Consider the following 21,238-nt stretch of genomic DNA (forward strand, 5'->3'; position numbering starts at 1 on the left):
ATTTTTTAGAGAAAGGTAAAGGATTCAAAAGCTTGAAGAAAAGAAAACATAGACGTAGGTCTAAATACTCCAGAAAACTAACTAGCGAGATAATTGTCATTGTTTAGTGGTCATAAGGCCCGTATAAGACTCTGGCCCACAAAACACCCCAATAGAAAGAAAACTATATGGAGAGCTCCCTGATTTTGGAAATCACTGCGCAGTTCATCTCATGTATTGGTCTAGTCAACTGAACGCTCCAACATAACAATGAGAACGAAGAAGAAGAAGAAGAAGTGGTCATAATTCCGTAACGGATAGTTATTGATTGTCAATATCTTCATTCTGCTTTATCTATTTGGCAAAATTCTATTTGCTCAAGTTATTTATAGGCCTATGTACGTTTGTGTATCGCAGGATTGCTTGCTTGATTGAACTGAGTTTGAAAAACTTAAAGTGAAAATATAATCTACGCTGTGTCTCTTCAGTGTGTTCAAATCAAGTCATAGAGGCACCTCCAAACTACAATGTCATCTGATTTGTAAATCATCAGTGACACTCTTTTATTGAATCAAAGAAAGAAAAGAAAAGAAAAAAAAAGTTTTGATCATTTTGCTCACCCCCTTCTCTCTCTCTCTCTTTCTGTCTGTATCTCTGTCTGTCTCTCTCTCTCTCTCTCTGTGTCTCTGTCTTTCAGTTATACATACAGTCATTATCTTCCAATTAATTTTCTATAATTAATATGCACATTGTTTGTTCATCTTAATTCAGGTGGTGAGGTATAAACATTGTATCTCTTTTAATGGATGGCTGCTTGGTCGTGCGGTTTGCACGCTGGACTGTCGTTCGGACTTATCGATGGTCCCGGGTTCAATCCCTGCCCGCTCCCATCCCCTGTCGTCCAGCGGGAGGTTTGGACTAGGAAGTAATTATCTTCAACTCTGAAGGAACATCCGAAATAAGTAAAACATTTTACAAACATTTTTTAAACATTTCTCTCGGCATTTAGTGTAGGTTCTCTATCCACTAAATAGCAGCACCTCAAACTGTCCAAGAGAGTTGACAACACTAATTGTGATAATACATCAGATGATGTCAAAATTAATAACAATATCACATTACATTACATCACATTACAGTGGATCCCTGGACACATTGGCATCATGGGAAATGAAATGGCCGATAAACTATCAAAGGCAGGATCATCTATGGAACAACCAGATAGACCTGCTAACTACCTCACCCTAAGGTTAATGTTAGTCAACAATCAAAAAGAGGAGTGGGTCAACCAATGGGCATCGGGAAACACAGGCAGAGCCATGTACAAAGAAATGACCATGCCTTACAAACTGGACAGTATTAACTTCCTCCCCTGCAAAGAGCAATCTACAATTTTCCAATTAAGAACAAAACACAAACCTCTTTTAAATAACCATCTTAACATAATAAACTCCACACAACTCCCCCTTTGTAGACACTGCACCCATATCCTTTTTGAATGCCCCTTCCTAATCCACCTTAAGTAGACCCTACTACTCCTACAGCCCAACATAACCAACACCCTGTACGGCAGTGCTGAACAACTGAAGAGAACAGCACACTATTTTTCCTTGCACAGTCTGCAAAAGAGCTCACAGCTCAGCAACAAAAAAGCTGGCTAGAAGAAGACAAAAATTTATCTCATTCTTTTGTTATTTACCCCCGACTCGTGTCGTCCTTGCTGTGAACAGCTGACCCTAGCTCTTGGCCTACTCTTCCAAGACTTCTGTTGAGAGCGTTGTCCACGTAAGTTTTATGTGCAGAGCTGGACGCACTGGATCTGAAATTAGAAATGGAAATTTTCAACTAATTAGAAGCGGCGTTTGGTGTGGCATATGGTGCGGCCGCCTCTAGCCCCAGCTCTTGAAAGAACTCTTCAGGCCAAGATTTGTCCATATACGTTGCAGCCTAGACACCCAGCAGTTTATTGCATGTCTTATACTGACCTTTTTTAAAGAAAATAAACAAGTTGTAACCAAAACAAAATCAAAATGGTCGCTCATTTAAAACTTCTAATTCAGAAAATTATTTTTCTATGTCAGTGTCTATGGTCTTCTCAATAGAAATAAGATGAAAACTTGGACATGGCCGGAACTATGTTGCTCATGATGCAGTTCCCTCAAGTCCACGCAGCCTGCGTGTCCAAAGGACAGGTACCGGATGGAGTTTGGAATCATCAGCTTCACAGGATCTGCCATGGTGTTGCTCTGTATGCTTTAATCAAGGTGTCATCGTCTCCAAATTTTTCTCCAATGTTGACCTTTCCCAAGTTTTGGGTAAAGCCGTAAGGCAGACGAGTTGGCTACAGGCCTCACATAAAGAGTTGGCTACAGGCCTCACATGAAGAGTTGGCTACAGGCCTCACATGAAGAGTTGGCTACAAGCCTTACATAAAGAGTTGGTTACAGGCCTCACATAAAGAGTTGGCTACAGGCCTCACATAAAGAGTTGGCTACAGGCCTCACATAAAGAGATGGCTACAGGCCTTACATAAAGAGTTGGCTACAGGCCTCACATAAAGAGTTGGCTACAGGCCTCACATACAGGCCTCACATAAAGAGATGGCTACAGGCCTCACATAAAGAAATGGCTACAGGCCTCACATAAAGAGTTGGCTACAGGCCTCACATAAAGAGATGGCTACAGGCCTTACATAAAGAGTTGGCTACAGGCCTCACATAAAGAGTTGGCTACAGGCCTCACATACATACCTCACATAAAGAGATGGCTACAGGCCTCACATAAAGAGATGGCTACAGGCCTCACATAAAGAGTTGGCTACAGGCCTCACATAAAGAGATGGTTACAGGCCTCACATACAGGCCTCACATAAAGAGATGGCTACAGGCCTCACATAAAGAGATGGCTACAGGCCTCACATAAAGAGTTGGCTACAGGCCTCACACAAAGAGATGGTTACAGGCCTCACATAAAGAGTTAGCTACAGGCCTCACACAAAGAGATGGTTACAGGCCTCACATAAAGAGTTGGCTACAGGCCTCACACAAAGAGATGGTTACAGGCCTCACATAAAGAGTTGGCTACACAAAGAGTTAGCTTACAAGTCACGCACGGAGTTGGCCACAGGCCCCCACACTAAGAAACGGCCCCAAGGCCAGGCATATTTCTCACGCCTCAGCAACTAATGAAGCCTTTATAAAATAAAATGCAATATTCTTTTTAGACTATCAAATCAAATTAGCAATATGTCAATCACATGTCAATCATATTTGTTTGTTCACATTATAGTTAAATGAGTGTTAATAAAAAATTTTAATTGCTACAGCCTACTACCAAATGTCATTTTCTGCCTCTTTTTTTTTTCACTCTCTCTCTATCTGTGACTCTATGTATAGGCCTATCTCTCTCGCTCTCTTTATCTGCGACATTTTGTCTCTCTTTGTCTCACTCTCTATCTCTGACTCTATAACTCTCTTTTTGCCTCTGTATCTATTTGTGTGTGAGAGAGTATATTTATGTGTGTATGTGTGTGTATATCTCTCTCTCTCTCTCTTTCTTTAAGTATGGTTGATTTTTTATAAATCTAATCTATATTCACATCCTTAAAAAAAAAGAGTTTACCACAGGCACCACACGAAGAGTTGGCCCACCATAAGAAAAAATAATAAAAAAAAAACAACTAAAAAAAAACATTTAAAAAAATATACAAAAAAAAAAAAAAAAAAGAGTCTAATCTCTTTTCAAACTATAAGAAAGACTTCCCTGTTTCGCAACAGAGTAGGCAGCCGTAGGGACGATGATACCATTGAGGACATTAATTAGTCTCCAGGCTGATTTGTTTGTTTTACACACTTTTGGATAAAAACTCCAAGGAAAAGTAAAATTACAATCTATCCTTTTATTAAATCTATCTTAAGTATGTATAGTATTTTATGTGTAATTTTTTTATCTATTTAGTATTTATGACCATTCAGAATCATTGGTTTATAAGTGACCATCAGACCTCAGGAGTAAGACGAACTCGATTTAGAGCAAAGATGGCCACCCTTTTGTTTCCCACGTGCCAAGTATTATTAATACAGACAGCAAAGCATATAGTTTATATATATATTTACCTATGACTGGTGTCGCCTTGTTTATGAACAGCTGACCCTAGTTCTTGGCCTACTCTTCCAAGACTTCTGTTGAGAGCGTTGTCCACGTACGTTTTATTTGCAGAGCTGGACGCACTGGATCTGAAATTAGAAATGGAAATTGCAACTAGTTAGCAGCGGCGTTTGGTGTGGCATAAGGTGCGGCCGCATCTAGCCCCAGCTCTTGAAGGAACTCTTCAGACCAAGATTTGGCCATATACGTTGCAGCCTAGACACCCAGCATGTCTTATACTGACCTTTTTTTTAAAAAAAATAAACATGTTGTGACCAAAACAAAATCAAAATGGTCGCTCATTTCAAACTTCTAATTCAGAAAATTATTTTTCTATGACCGTGTCTATGGTCTCCTCAATAGAAATAAAATAAAAGTTTGGGCATTAGATATGGCCGGAACTTTTGCCCATGATGCAGTTCCCCCACGTCCACGCAGCCTGTGTGTCCAAAGGACAGGTACCCGATGGAGTTTGGAATCATCAGCTTCACAGGATCTGCCATGGTGTTGGACTGTGTGCTTCAATTGTCACGTCCCCAGTGACACCGCATTCTTCACAAAATGAGGACATTGTAACTATCTCAAATCAGGTCAGCGCACCCACGCTTAAATGCCAGAAAGACGCCGATTAAAACTTAGTTCAAGGCTACAGCATGGAAACATAATTAACGTAGGTTAAATTACAAAAACAATTAAAAGGAAAATTAAATATAAACGGGTCAAGGAGTCCAGTATGGGTATTGAGATGTCACGGTTCTTTATTCTAAAGAAAGATGTAAAAGACGGAGTGTTAGCTTGAGAGAGAGAGAGAGAGAGAGCGCTAGAAAGTTAGACTTTGAAGTCGCTAGTTTTAAAGTAAATATTTACTCATTGATCATTTTCACTGAATCCTGTATCTGTTTTATATATCTTTGTACATACATTTATTGTTTCAAGTTCAAGTTTACATTAATTAAAACTCAAGAAAAACATAACAGCACTTTGTTACTTCATTGATTATAGAAAGTGTAGGTACCTCCAGATCCGCGTATGCCACAAGTTTAAAATCATCAAGATCATCAAATCAAACAAACATAATAAACACGTGACATCAATCAAGGTGTCATCGTCTCCAAATTTTTCTCCGATAATGACTTACAAACCTTTCCCGAGTTTGGGTAAAGCCGTAAGGCAGACGAGTTGGCTACAGGCCTCACATAAAGAGTTGGCTACAGGCCTCACATAAAGAGTTGGCTACAGGCCTCACATAAAGAGTTGGCTACAGGCCTCACATAAAGAATTGGCTACAGGCCTCACATAAAGAGTTGGCTACAGGCCTTACATAAAGTGTTGGCTACAGGCCTTACATAAAGAGATGGCTACAGGCCTTACATTAAGAGTTGGCTACAGGCCTTACATAAAGTGTTGGCTACAGGCCTTACATAAAGAGTTGGCTACAGGCCTTACATAAAGAGTTGGCTACAGGCCTCACATAAAGAGTTGGCTACAGGCCTTACATAAAGAGTTGGCTACAGGCCTCACATAAAGAGTTGGCTACAGGCCTCACATAAAGAGTTGGCTACAGGCCTCACATAAAGAATTGGCTACAGGCCTTACATAAAGTGTTGGCTACAGGCCTTACATAAAGAGTTGGCTACAGACCTCACATAAAGAGTTGGCTACAGGCCTCACATAAAGAGTTGGCTACAGGCCTTACATAAAGAGTTGGCTACAGGCCTTACATAAAGAGTTGGCTACAGGCCTCACATAAAGATTTGGCTACAGGCCTCACATAAAGAGTTGGCTACAGGCCTTACATAAAGAGTTGGCTACAGGCCTTACATAAAGTGTTGGCTACAGGCCTCACATAAAGAGTTGGCTACAGGCCTCACATAAAGAGTTGGCTACAGGCCTTACATAAAGTGTTGGCTACAGGCCTCACATAAAGAGTTGGCTACAGGCCTCACATAAAGTGTTGGCTACAGGCCTTACATAAAGAGTTGGCTACAGGCCTTACATAAAGAGTTGGCTACAGGCCTTACATAAAGAGTTGGCTACAGGCCTTACATAAAGAGTTGGCTACAGGCCTTACATAAAGAGTTGGCTACAGGCCTTACATAAAGAGTTGGCTACTGGCCTTACATAAAGAGTTGGCTACAGGCCTTACATAAAGAGTTGGCTACAGGCCTTACATAAAGAGTTGGCTACAGGCCTCACATAAAGAGTTGGCTACAAGCCTTACATAAAGTGTTGGCTACAGGCCTCACATAAAGAGTTGGCTACAGGCCTCACATAAAGTGTTGGCTACAGGCCTTACATAAAGAGTTGGCTACAGGCCTTACATAAAGAGTTGGCTACAGGCCTTACATAAAGAGTTGGCTACAGGCCTTACATAAAGAGTTGGCTACAGGCCTTACATAAAGAGTTGGCTACAGGCCTTACATAAAGAGTTGGCTACAGGCCTTACATAAAGAGTTGGCTACAGGCCTTACATAAAAAGTTGGCTACAGGCCTTACATAAAGAGTTGGCTACAGGCCTTACATAAAGAGTTGGCTACAGGCCTTACATAAAGAGTTGGCTACAGGCCTTACATAAAGAGTTGGCTACAGGCCTTACATAAAGAGTTGGCCACAGGCCTCACATAAAGAGTTGGCTACAGGCCTTACATAAAGAGTTGGCTACAGGCCTTACATAAAGAGTTGGCTACAGGCCTTACATAAAGAGTTGGCCACAGGCCCCCACACTAAGAAACGGCCCCAAGGCCAGGCATATTTCTCACGCCTCAGCAACTAATGAAGCCTTTATAAAATAAAATGCAATATTCTTTAGAGACTATATCAACCTAGATTTGCAATATGTCAATCACATGTCAATCATATTTGTTTGTTCACATAATAGTTAAATGAGTGTTAATACAAAATTTTAATTTTTACAGCCTACTACCGAATGTCATTTTCTGCCTCTTTTTTATTCACTCTCTCTCTCTCTCTGTCTCTGTGTCCTTCTTTTTGCCTATCTCTGAAACTGTCATTCTCTGACTATCTTTGTCTCTCTCTATCTGTGACTCTATGTATATCTCTCTCGCTCTCTTTATCTGCGACATTTTATCTCTCTTTGTCTCACTCTCCATCTCTGACTCTATAACTCTCTTTTTGTCTCTGTATCTATTTGTGTGTGTGTGATAATAGCCTATTTATGTGTGTGTGTCTGTGTCTCTCTGTCTCTCAAAGTATGGTTGTTTTTTTATAAATCTAATCTATATTCACATCCTTAAAAAAAAAAAAAAAAAAGAGCTTGCCACAGGCACCACACGAAGAGTTGGCCCACAATAAGAAAAAAATTAAAAAAAACTTGAAAAAAAAAGCCTAAAAAAGAAACAACAAGAACAAAAAAAAATATACAAAAAAAAAAAAAAAAAAGAGTATAATCTCTTTTCAAACTATAAGAAAGACTTCCCTGTATTGCATGAGAGTAGGCAGCCGTAGGGACGATGATAGTATTGAGGACATTAATTAGTCTCCAGGCTGATTTGTTTGTTTTACACACTTTTGGATAAAGACTCCAAGGAAAAGTAAAATTACAATCTATCCTTTTATTAAATCTATCTAAAGTATGTATAGTATTTTATGTGTAATTTTTTTATCTATTTAGTATTTATGACCATTCAGAATCATTGGTTTATAAGTGACCATCAGACCTCAGGAGTAAGACGAACTGGATTTAGAGCAAAGATGGCCACCCTTTTGTTTCCCACGTGCCAAGTATTATTAACTCTTTCTCTCCTTAATTATTTTCTACGTTCCGGCGGAATTATTCATTTTACTCATTTGTGTTTCACTCCCCTGTTATGATTAAATTTCCATTACTTTTTGTTGTATATAATCTAGAAATTTTATATAATTATATAAGAATGCATGCTCTTTTGATATAGCAAAAATTAAAGTTTATAAATCCAAAAATTAATTTAATTCAATGGGTCAAATTAACGTTGGTATCGTCAGTTAGGAGAGAAAGAGTTAATACAGACAGCAAAGCATATAGTTTATGTATATTTACCTATGACTGGTGTCGCCTTGTTTATGGACAGCTGATCCCAGTTCCTTGCCCACTCTATCAAGACTTCTGTTGAGAGCATTGTCCACGTAGGTTTTAGGAACAGTGCTGGACGCACTGGAACTGAAATTTATATGTAGTCTTATAAACAAAATCGCTTCAGGTTTTATATAAAAGTAAAAGTTAAAGTACCCATTTCAGGCTTTATGCTATATGGTGGGACTCATCTGTTTCTATAGCAAACGGTTAACAAAGGTATCATGTGGCCAGCACAAAGACAAACCACTCGTACTTCCTCAACAAGGTACCATTACAGTTGGGTGGGCTCAAAGGCATCCTAAAAGTCTCGAAGTTCAAAACCCTAGTACCTTACCACTCGCCATCTCACCCCATAAATTAGAGATGGTCAGTAAATTGAGATGGTCCGTAACCCAGAGATGGTCAGTAAACCAGAGATGTTCAGTAAATCAGAGATGGTCAGTAAACCAGCGATGGTCAGTAAATCAAAGATGATAAGTAAATCAGAGATGGTCAGTAAATCAGAGATGGTCAGTAAACCAGAGATGGTCAGTAAATCAGAGATGCTCAGTAAATCAAAGATGGTCAGTCGGGTCCAGAATTAAGGATTTCGTCAGTAAATGAAAGATGGTCAGTAAATCAGAGATGCTCAGTAAATCAGAGATGGTCAGTCGGGTCCAGAATTAAGGATTTCGTCAGTAAATGAGAGATGGTCAGTAAATGAGAGATGGTCAGTAAATGAGAGATGGTCAGTAAACCAGAGATGGTCAGTAAATCAGAGATGATCAGTAAATCAGAGATGATAAGTAAATCAGAGATGGTCAGTAAACCAGAGATGGTCAGTAAATCAGAGATGATCAGTAGATCAGAGATGGTCAGTAAATGAGAGATTGTCAGTAAACCAGCGATGGTCAGTAAATCAAAGATGATAAGTAAATCAGAGATTGTCAGTAAATCAGAGATGCTCAGTAAATCAGAGATGGTCAGTCGGGTCCAGAATTAAGGGTTTCGTTCAAATTTTTGTTCCATCATTTTTGATAAAACATTTATCTACTATATTAAAATCGTTACTTCAATCGAGAAGAGAATTGCGTCCTACACATTTCACGTGTCAATCTAGTCATGCATGTTAATCAGTGACTTAAACTCTGCGAAGTCTTTTTTTTTTTTTTTTGGGGGGGAGGGGCTGATTCAGGCAACCCATTCTAATTAGGGATTCTAATTATGTATTCTCTTTTCTTTCTTTAATAGCAAGCGTGGCTTTTCCTCTGATATTTCACCATTCGTTCAGTCTTCCACATCATCATCATCATCATCTTTACATTCCTTTGCGTTCCTCGTGGAACATAGGGCCTCAGTAAAAACACGCCACTCTCCACGGTCTAGATGTTTCATGGCTAGTCAGTTCTTTCCTGTCCTCTCGGCTTTATCTAGTACACTGCCTCGACACTTTCTTTTTGATCTTCCTCTAACACTTGTGGGTTGGGGAGGGTTTCCACTTTCTAGCTCTGTTGTTGGTATCTTTTCTAAGGGTGTGACCAATCCGTCACCAATTTCCGTTTAAGATCTGCACCTCTGTATTTCTCTGTCCACCCATCTCTTAGTCCAGCGGTTCTCAACCTTTTCAGCTCGGCGACCCCTTTTTACAATTGCCCACTCTGACGTGACCCCTCCTTGCACACACACACACAGGAATAGAAGAATAGACAAAACAATCCAGTTTTTGGCAAATCGTCAATCGACCCCCAAGGGGGTCACGACCCACAGGTTGAGAACCCCTGTCTTAGTCTTTCACACACAGTCTTTGATGCTTTTTCTTTCTTCATTCTTTGTTTCTATCTATTTAAAAAAAAGGTATCAATTTAATTTTATTTCTACCCCCGACTCGTGTCGTCCTTGCTGTGAACAGCTGACCCTAGTTCTTGGCCTACTCTACCGAGACTTCTGTTGAGAGCGTTGTCCACGTACGTTTTATGTGCAGAGCTGGACTCACAAGATCTGAAATTAGGAATGGAATTAAAAATATGTTTAATAAATAAACAACAAAGCTAAGTGTAATTGTATCAATTAGTTTGGATCAGTCAAGTCTAATTGGTACTACTCCTATACATGATAAATCTGTGCCATTAGAAATATTTTTACCACTTGTTATTGTTTAGCTTTCAACTTTCACAATGGTGTGGTAATAAACATGGGCGGAGAGGGGTGTCAGAGTTTAGTGAATGATCTTTTGCTTTAATTTTGTTTATTTTAGGTGAAATTTTAATACTAAACCATCACTAGCCCTAGAACAGCCAAAATGAATTACGCATAATAAGAGTTGCGATGACATCCTAGTACAACTTGGCGCCACACTTTCATGGAGGTCCTTAGAGCAGGTGGGAGGGGCTTCAGACATTGGCAGTGACAGATTTTTGCGGAAACAGCTTGCCAGCTAATGCGCCGAACTGCGCGGGAGGGTCTAAGTCTGTAAGAATAACACATTAGGTTTTTGAAATTACATTTATTAATTGCAAAATAATGCATTCAGTTGGCTTTCAATACCAGAATCAGTGCTTGGTGGCAAGGGCGATGAGTCTACAAGTTTTTCACTAACTCCAGGAAGAATCTATTCTAGGGCACAATAAACGTCTTCCAAAGGAATGAAGGGTCAGAATGTAATAGAGGTTAATTATGTACACACACACACATCCATCCTACAAGCATATTTTTATTTCGGGGGGGGGGGGGGGCGGGGGGGTGGGGGAGAGAAAAAAAAAATTACACACCCCCCGAAAAAAAAATCCTGGCTACGCCCATGGTAATGACAGATGTAGCTGTTTATGTGGAGTTATTACCTTATTACATTTTGTAAAAGTTTTGTTCTCCCACTTGCCGTTATCGGATCACATTGAAAATTTGCATAATAGTTCAAAGTAGATGACAATATATGAATCAATATAAAAAATTAACCTTTTAACAAATCAATTAGTGGTAAGTGGTAATTAATTATTTTTGTTTTCTTAAAAAGGGAACTAAACCAAGCAGTATTGAAATATATGTCAGTAATTTGGCAGTTATTTTCCTTAGATAAACTTTTTTTGGATGGCTGCCTGGTCGTGCGGTTTGCATGCTGGACTGTCGTTTGGATTTATCGATGGTCCCGGGTTCAAACTTTGCCCGCGTCCATCCCCTGTCGTCCTTCTGGAGGTTTGGACAAGGAAGTAAATTATCTTCAACTCTGAAGGAACATCCGAAACATGTGAAACATTTTACAAACATTTTCTAGACCTAGTCTAGATTCCAGATCGATATCAAAAGTGTGCTAATATTATATGATATTACGATGATAAGGATTGCATGTGTGTGTTTCATTACTTATAAAATACAGATGTTACTTTAAAAAAAAAATAATGACTTAAACTCTGATAGGTCGTTGGTTTTCCTGGCTGACACGGGCAATTCATTTCATGCTCTAATAGCACCAGGGAAGAAGAAGCATTGGTATACATTTGTCCTAGCATATGAAACGAGTAATGTGCCTTTATCTTTTGTGTCTTTCTGAGTATTTTATAGGGTTGTATTTGAAGATTATGATTATGGTTCAGTGTTTTTATTTTTGTATAATTCAGTCTTCTATCTTGAAGGGTCTACATATTTAATGCATTTCTGTGTAACCGTGACGAAAGTAGAGCGGATGTCTTTGGTTGTGTAGACTGAAGAGTTATTGTTAAAATATTATTGTATAAGATCTGGAAAGAGGTGAGACAAGCAAGAGACGTGAAACCAAAAGGACGTTTATTTATAATGACTGAAATCTAGTTTTGGTTATCATTTCATTTTTCTTTTCTACATGTATCTAGACTTATTTTGCATCTGTGTAAATTTATAAATAATAGTTATATTCATTTTTATTTTAAAAGTAGATTGTTTAAGTTTGTTTCAAGCTCTGCATTAAGAATTGATTCATCGGTTTAGCTGTACCAGTTGTTAGGGGCTACAAACCAACGACAGAGCATGAACAATAGCATTAACATTGAGGCCAAAAACGAGGATAACACCAACATTGCCGTCGCATCTTTTTGGAGGACCTCAGTATAACAATCGGTAAGAGGCTGCCAAAGATTGCTAGAAACCGAAATTTATGCAGCCTTTTACAGCCCGAGCACTGATAGGCGCGAGGCGATCTAAGTAAGTGGAAAGATTAAGGGATTAAGTATGTCGTAGATCTAGATGGGTCACGAAGATAATGCCATAATAATCTTTTGTATTATATTCCTTTTTTCCCCCTTACTCTGCTAAATACACACACACACACAAGGTTTGTTCTCGCCCCATTCTCATTCCTAATTATTTATTTTTTATAAATGTTAAATCTATTACACAGTAATATGACATTGCTGACATTGGTTGGTACCTACAAGATGGCGGATTTACAATTGTCTACATCTAGAAACAATATTGAAAGTAGATTTTTTTTTTGTTTCTGCAGCAGGCTCTGTTTACGATTTTCATACCAACAAAATGGCGGAACCTATTTCAATAGCTTTGAAGTAGGGGCTTAGCTAGGAATTTCCCATCATTCGGGGGCATGGGGACTTAACCTCTTTAGGGGGGTCCCTGCATTTTGAGAATTATTTAATGTTAAAAAAACAACCCTCATTTGGCCCCCCCCCCCTCAAGTGGGGGACGGGGGGATTTACAAGTTCTCCCCCTCCCCTCACCCTAGCTACGCCATTGGGTCTATTTGTTGTTGTAACAAAGGATACAGTTATGTGTTTAGTTTACCTATTGCTGCTTTTACTCCCAGATGAACCATAGGCCAGGCCAACTCTTCCTAAATTTCTGTTGTGAGAGTTATCGACATAGGTCCTTGAAGTGTTGCTGGAAGCACTCAGTCTGTTACAAGCAAAACAAAACATGCTGTCTTTATTGGAGAGAGTTTGTGAGAAACATAGAGAAAGAGGGGAGAGAGAGAGATAGAGAGACAAAAAGTAAGAGAGAAAGACACGAACTAAGAGAGTGAGAGAGAAAGAGATTTAAAAGAAACGAATATTCCAGTTTGGGGGCATGTGGACTTGACCTCTTAGGGGGGGGGGGGGCCTGCATTTTGAGTAATATTTAATGTGTGTGGTGACCCAACTGTCTAGCAGACCAAGTGATAGGTGAAAGTAAATGTGAAGTTAGATGTGAACCTGGCCTAACTAATGTCTTACAATGAGTATCTAATTGTTTTTTATAGGGTCAATCTCTTATTCAAAGCCTCAAGAAAAAAGAGTCCTTTAATTTACTGTTCTTTATTCTATGGTCACATTGTCACTTACCAATTTGCGCGATAATATGAAAAACTACTTATATAATGCTGTTTTAAATTATGTTCTACTTATATGAATACTAAAAAAAATTTCTCTTTAAAAAAATGTAAAGTTTTTTTTGTTTTTTTTTTAAATGTAGTAGTTAGTATGACAGAACATACATAACTTAGCAATAATCTAAATCAGTGTGCATAAATGTGTTAAAAAATGGTAAATCGTCATCTCCCTTACTAAAGAGCTTCGGTATTTGTTTCTATTAATAGTGAATAGTTGTAAAAATGGTGTATTTGTATAAAAAAACTGCTTGCATAGTAGATTTTAAAAATTTGACTTTTCGATTTCAAAAAAAGAAAAAAGTAGCCGTTGTATCAGAACTTTGAATGGTCTAAAATATTATGATGTCGGATTTTCACTATCTTTTCTAGTTTACGAGATCTAAACGGGACGGACGGACGGACCGATGGCCGGAAAGACAAACCACACAAAACTAATAGCATCTTTTCCCCTTTCAGAGGCCGCTTAGAATATTTCCAATCGCACAAATGTATCATTGTTAGCCTAGATCTAATAGCACCAAGAAGAACTATTCATTTTTTTAAAGGTCCAAAACTTAAGTGACTTATCATGCAGTTCGTGCAGTGGCGCACCTTCCGTGTACACAAGGGACTTTGTTATTCTCCAAAAAGTCTAAAATAATCCGTGTTTTTTTTTCTTGTTTTTTTTTTTTTTAAGCGGCCTCAGTATTATGAAAAGCCGCTATTAGTTTTGTGTTGTCTGTCCGTCAGTCTGTCACATTTAGATTGACAAAACTAGAGAGAGAGTAATGAAACGCTGATATCTCTTTATTGCAAAAAAAAAAAAATTTGTTATAACTTTAACAGTTAATATATATCTTTGGGAAAAAAGTGCTAACTAATGGGCAACACTGAGAAAACTATAGCTTAATTTTTATAATTTTTTTAAACATATAATAAAAAAAAAGTAATTTAATCTTGGCTAGACAATTTTTATCTAGTAAAACATATACATCAGCGGCTTTTCCCATTTCTAGCCCTTATCCATTAAGGGAGGGGGTATCTAGGATAAGTTTCCGTGCTTCCTTTTCAATAGCAATTTTTTTTTTTAAAGTCTAAATTTGAACTCTAGCATCCGCGATGGAAAGCCGACATGTTTGCCACTGAGCTATTAAATTACTGATAAATTAGTAGATTTTATTAGTCTATTGTTAAATTAAAGTATTAACGAATGACCTAATTCTCTACACAAGGACTATCTCCGCTTAGCTTAGTACATTTTCAATGTAAAAAAAAAAAACTAATTACAACTAAAAGATTAAATAATTGGTAACTTTTCCTTATTGATTCGTATGTTGTTACTGGCAATAAATAGTTGTGCAAAGTTTTAACTTAATCCGAGAATAGGATGTGGGAAAATGAACGTGTAAAAGATTCCACCCAAACAGACGGAATGTGTTAACTCTTTCTCTCCTAACCGACGATACCAGCGTTGATTCCACCAGAATGTGGTGAATAATTACGGAGAGAAAGAGTTAATATATAAGCCTTGTGAAGAGAAAAATCGATCCAGGTCAATTGTCTAGTCTGGTAGGCTATCTGAATAAACGAAGAAAAGGGGGATGGATACTAACGTCCTGCCACTGTCTGGTCTGTGCACAGCTGTACCGTATTCAGCACCAACTCTCCCCAGACTTCTGTTCTGAGCATTGTCCACGTAGGTTCTCGATCTGTTACTGGACGACGTTGAATTGGAACTGCAAAAGAATAGGCTACATATTTGTGAATATATACATTTTTTTTCAACAATGCTTTACTGTTTATTAACAAACAAACAAAAATCGGCTACCATCATTGAAACTATCCCGTAATATAAGGAAAACTGAAAAACAAACAAAATATAGGAACCTAAGCTTAGAGATTAAGCGATTATGGAAGTTGTCTATAATAAAAATATACCCTGTTGTTATATCAAACCGAGGGAATAATGACAGCTGACATCACAGCAACCTCCAAAACCCTTAACAAACTTAATACTTTTACCAGATACTAGCTCTGGCTAACCCGCGAGAGTTGAGAGAGTTTTTCCGGGATGTGACCGTTTGTTGAATGCTGACAATGTTTTGGAGACTGACGTGAGAGCTGAGCTTTGAGTGGAGACCAAAGTCAAAGGGCCGGGAATCCCGACTGCCCAGTTGACTAAAATACTAATACTTATCTACGAAAATCTACTGACACACATTGTTATACAATTAAAGGTTTTTGCCAAGTTCTGAATATTTCTATGTATAGAATTCATAGAATGAGCTTCTGTGTCATACCGAAGTCCAAACAGTCTAAACTATCAATATTCAAGTGTGTATAAGTTATAAGAAGGCTACCTAGAAGGATAATTAAAGAAAAAAAGTAGTTCCCTTTTTAGACCATGCGGTCTATAGGGCAGAAGATGCTATGTCATCTGTTTCTAAGGCCGATGATTAATGAGCAGGGTGTCATTTGGCCAGCAAAACGACTAATTACCAGGTACCAATTAGAGTTGGGTGAACTCAGGGGCGCCCTGAGAATATCGAAATTCAAAATTCCAATCTTCACCGAGATTCGAACTCAGGACCACAGGCTTAAAAGACAAGCGCTTAACCACTAAGCCACCACGCCCAAAAGAGGTGCGTACCATAAAAAAAAGCACTCTCTCTATATATATATATATGTACACACACACACAAAAATTTAAAAGCTGACTTACCTTGAATGGACAGCACTACCAAGGGCAAGGCCAACACGACCTAGTGACCTGTTCTGGGCATTATCAACGTACATTCTTGGACTACTGCTGCTAGCTACACGACTGCTACCACCCACGTGACCGCTAAAGCTAAAGCCAATGAAAACAACAAAACATTTAGTAAGTAGGTCTCAGTTTTATTTTTCAACATTAAATCTTTATTCTTCCGATGCACACGAATGTACAAACAAAAGGCCGCTCAACAAGTGCATCTTACATTTCTCCTGGTCTTCCCAAGATGTCAAGTGTTTCATGACGTGATTTCGTTATAATTGTCCTGGTCTCCCCAAGATGTCAAGTGTTTCATGACGTGATTTCGTTATAATTGTCCTGGTCTCCCCAAGATGTCAAGTGTTTCTTTACGTGATTTCGTTATAATTGTCCTGGTCTCCCCAAGATGTCAAGTGTTTCTTTACGTGATTTCGATATAATTGTCCTGGTCTTCACAAGATGTCAAGTGTTTCATGACGTGATTTCGCTATAATAGTCCTGGTCGTCACAAGATGTCAAGTGTTTCATTATGTGATTTTATTAATTATAATTTTCCTGGTTTTTCCCAAATATGTCAATTGTTTCGAGCAACAAGAGCAGTGAGTGGTCAGATTAAACGGATCTGACTCTGTACGTATTTGAACGATTGGGGATTACACTTAAGAAAACTGATATGACATGCAGGAGAAAAGAAAAAAAAAATGAAATTTTAAGTCACCTATTATTAATATATATTTATAAATCTCAAGCACGGCGACCGACCGCCTTTGGTTTTGCACACTAATGTCAGGTACCCATTACATTTAGGTGGACTCAGAGGCGTCCTAATAACGCACGAAATTAAAAATTCCGGTCTTCACCAGGATCCGATCCTGGGCCCTTAACTTAATCTGCCCTATAAACTTTACTTTTTATTTTACTAAAATGAAGTTTATACAACTGAGGATATGTATTATCGACGCAAGAATAGAGCCATTGGAGAGTGTATTTGGGTGATAAGGTCAAATGGATCTTTCTACCTGCTTGCGCTGCTGGGGTTGCGGCTGTGTACAGCTGATCCGTGCGCCAACCCAACTCTCCCCAGCTTTCTGTTCTGTGCATTGTCCACATAGCGCTTAGACATGGCTGTAGAAATAGAGAGAAAAAAAAAGTGATTTTGAAACAAACAGTTACCTTTCATTTCATCTTTTCTATTTTTGGGCGGGGGGGGGGGGGGGCGGTGGCTGAGCTGAAAAGCGCATTGCTTCTAAACCTGGGGTCCTGGTCTCCTGGATTCGAATCTCGGTAGAGACTGTGATTTTGAATTTTGGGATTTTCAGGACACCCCTGAGTTCACCCAACTCTAATGGGTATCTGACTTTAAGTGGGTAAAGTAAAGGCGGTTGGTCGTTGTGCTGGCCACATGACACCCTGCTCGTTAACCATTGGCCAAAGAAACAGATGACCTTAACATCATCTGCACTATATATCGCTAGATCTGAAAGGGGAAATTTACTTTATTTTAAACTTTATTTTATTTAAGGTAAGATAAGATAATTTTATTGATCCAATCAAATGGAAATTCAGTTTGACTACAATTGACAACCTCGGCGTAACTACTTTACAAAATTAATATGGATGAAAAATTCGAACTTTCACTCACGAAACACATAGGCCTACACATTCACAACCAGCGCTTTATGAATTTGACTTCTATGTACTTCTCGATGACAGCTGACCTTGTAACACTCAGACCGATAGTGGGATAAAGGAGTTTTTAAATCTTTCTGTTTTAGTCCTAATGTAAAGGAGGCGACCACTTCGTTCAGATTTTATGTAACAGTGGTTTAATGGGTGCAGGTTGCCTTTAAGAATCGTGAGTGTTTTGGAAATCCATCTTTCTTGAAAAAGCTCTTCAAGAGATGGTAGCTGTATTTGAGTAATATACGATGCTTTTTTAATTAGTCTATTAAGTCTATGACTTTGTGCCCGTGAAGTGAAGTTTTTAGGTATTTAGTTCAATATTTCAAAATACTTACTAACTCCAAGGTGGCCGTAGCGAGTCCGTCATACTCAAAAATTACAGTACAATCTAATAACTCGCAATAAAAGCATTGACCTGTGTTTAATGTGCATACAGATTATCTAGACCAGTGTTTCCCAAACTGTCTTCCGCGGAACCCTAGTGTTTGGCGAGACCTGAGTAGATGTTCCACGAACTACTTAAGTAGCAAACTTGTAGGCCACCCACCACATGGCATTAATCTCTCTAAAACAAATGTGCAAATTGTTCCGCTGAATACTCCGAATGTGCTAAGTGTTCCGTTACGGAAAATGTTTGGGAAACACTTATCTAGATTTCTATCGAATATTTAACTCTTTCTCTCCCGCTAGACGATACCATCGTTGATTTGACCTCATTAAATTAAATTAATGTTTAATTTTATAAACTTTATTTTGTGTACTATAAAAAGAGCCTGCATTCCCCTTGAATTCTATATCAAATAAAACATTTCCTGATAACAAACGACAAAGCTATTGAAGCCCAATCATAACAGGGGAGTGAAAAAGTAATGAGCAAAATGAATAATTCCGTCCTAACATGGAAAAAATAATTACGGAGAGAAAGAGTTAATAACACGAGCTTGGCATCTCTTCTTTATAAAGTAGTATAGTCTTAACAATAGTATTGAAGAGAACGATATTAGTGGTATTGCTCATTTCCCTGGATCCAATTGTCGGTGATGTAATCTATGTTTTCAATAAAATGTAATCTATTGTCTAACACAGTTCCAAGGTACTTAAAGCTTTGAACTATTTCCATGTTCTCCACAACCACAGAAACATCATTTTCTTTCTTTTACTTTCGGAAGTCGATAATCCTTTTTTTTTTGTGTGTGTTGTCTCCCGTGGCCTTTGTAGGTGACCTCCATGAACAAGGATTTCTCCATAAAAATAGGACCGCCCCCCCCCACACACACTTAGAGGGCTGAGTGGGGAGGGCAGTATATGGCAAACCCCCCCCCCCCGGCCATTACCCCACTGAATCGGACAAGAAACCAGAAGTGGAGCGACATAATATGAAATTTATATATAAATTCTACTAATTTTATTCACAAACTATGATTTCTCCATAAAAGTAGGATCGCCCCAGACTCAAAAAGCTTATAGGTGGAAGGGGCAGTAGAGGCATTCGCCCCCTCCCTCAAACAAATCTGCCAAACTAGAAAAGGGGGGGGGTGAAATAATCTAAAATAGGTTGAAATATAAATAATTAGTATATATTATTAACATAAATAATAAATTCGTATACAAATTGTGTGAATTCTATACTAAAACTCGTCCGCCCCTGACCCAAAACAACACAGACTGAGAAAGACGAAAGCAGGCTGAGAAAAATGAACACAGACTGCTAAGACAAACGAACATGGGCAAGTGAATATGACCACAGACTAAGACAGACGTAAATCTATCTAGATTTTTTATTGTGTTCTATTAAGGTCTTATATTGTCGGAATTAATTATTGCACATGTCTCATAAACAGAATTATATTTAGATCTAAAGAAAGGCAGAGCAAGCTATTACCATATTATTTACTTTGATATCTAGACCTTCTATTTAAAAAGAAAAATTATCCATTTAAATTCCTATAATAAGTATCCTTACCTTACGATGCAAACTAATTTTCATAAATAATTAAATTCATTACACTTTCCTCTCAAGTCACTGAACTCTATATTAAGATATACTAACACGTCTATGTTTCGGATATTTTTTTCTACGAATTAATGTATTGTTGACAAATGAACTAGTTTAGTGCTGTTTTTGGGACGTTCCACTAAACTGAAACTGAAACTAGGTCACATCTAAAATTAGAATCTCTCTGACATCATCGTTTAGGACTGTTTGGAACATAGACTTATATATTTATATTATATCTATCTTATCTTCTTATATAATACAGACGTTACTTCAAAAAAGAAGATGATTACGTCCTACGCGTCATGCATTTAGTCATGCATATCAACCAATGACTTAAATTCTGCCAAGTCACTGGTTTTCCTGGCTAGCTCAGGCAACCCATTCCATGCTCTAATAGCACTAGGAAAGAAGGAGTATTTGTACAAATTTGTCCTAGCATATGGGATGAGGAATGTGCCTTTATCTTTGTGTCTTTCAGAGTATTTTATTAAATTTTGTTTTTGTATTTGAAGATTATGGTTCAGTGTTTTATGTATGATTGCTACTTTACTTTTGAGCCTTCTGTCCTGAAGGCTTTCTAAATTTAGTGATTTTACTAAAGGTGTTACTCTAGTCAAATGTGAATATTCGTTTGTTATGAATCGCACTGCTCTATTTTGTGTCTGTTCTAGTTTCTTAATGTTTTCTTGAGTTGAGGGGTCCCAAACAGAGGATGCATATTCTATTATTGGCCTAACCAAGGTTAAATAACATTTTAGTTTTATGTTCTTATTTGATTTATAGAAATTTCTTTTAATAAATCCTAATGCTTTGTTTGATTTTTTTGTAGTTTCATCAATATGTGGATTCCATGACAGTTTTTCATTTATTATAACACCTAGGTATTTTGCGTTTTTAGTCTGTGTTACTGGTTTGCCATGAATAAGATAAGTGGAATTAATTTGTTTTAGTTTTTTTATCTAGACTGGAACTGGAGATCTTTTAACACTACAAAAAATGTCGTGAATTTTTTTTTAAAATATAAATCAAGGCGTGGTGTAGTATGGAACTTATAAGAGATTGTGTAATCCAAACCTATGTAACATATAATTTAATTTTTAGATTTAGATCTAGTAACTGAACATCATAAATAAGAGTACCATCGTCTCATAATTTTTATTTTGTAATTTTTACATATAGCCTATAATCTAGAAAGATCTAATTAATCAATCTATTTAAATGTAGGCCCTACCTAAGATGATAAAATCAATAGACATGAATTATTTCGATTACGGATTTTTGAAACATGATCTCAATGGA

At 37.9% G+C, this 21,238-nt stretch overlaps 1 protein-coding gene across 2 annotated transcripts in view; it reads right to left on the minus strand.

Moving 5' to 3' along the window:
* The window catches only part of LOC106052697 (uncharacterized), a 38,952-nt gene extending 18,911 nt beyond the window's left edge, over positions 1-20,041 (minus strand). Inside the window, exons 1-9 of one of the 2 annotated variants that reach the window (XM_056017225.1) lie at positions 19,904-20,041; positions 17,277-17,382; positions 16,228-16,356; positions 15,119-15,241; positions 12,944-13,054; positions 10,055-10,174; positions 8,162-8,281; positions 4,095-4,214; positions 1,679-1,798 (exon numbers count right to left, since the gene is read on the minus strand). In XM_056017225.1, the coding sequence (XP_055873200.1) occupies positions 1,679-1,798; positions 4,095-4,214; positions 8,162-8,281; positions 10,055-10,174; positions 12,944-13,054; positions 15,119-15,241; positions 16,228-16,356; positions 17,277-17,380 (947 nt within the window). In that variant the 5' untranslated portion in view covers positions 17,381-17,382; positions 19,904-20,041. The remainder of the gene's footprint in view (positions 1-1,678; positions 1,799-4,094; positions 4,215-8,161; positions 8,282-10,054; positions 10,175-12,943; positions 13,055-15,118; positions 15,242-16,227; positions 16,357-17,276; positions 17,383-19,903) is intronic. The other variant, XM_056017226.1, reaches the window with a different exon arrangement.
* Positions 20,042-21,238: the final 1,197 nt, after the last annotated feature.

The sequence above is a fragment of the Biomphalaria glabrata genome, chromosome 18 (genome assembly GCF_947242115.1).
Source record: "Biomphalaria glabrata chromosome 18, xgBioGlab47.1, whole genome shotgun sequence".
Lineage (NCBI taxonomy): Eukaryota > Metazoa > Mollusca > Gastropoda > Planorbidae > Biomphalaria > Biomphalaria glabrata.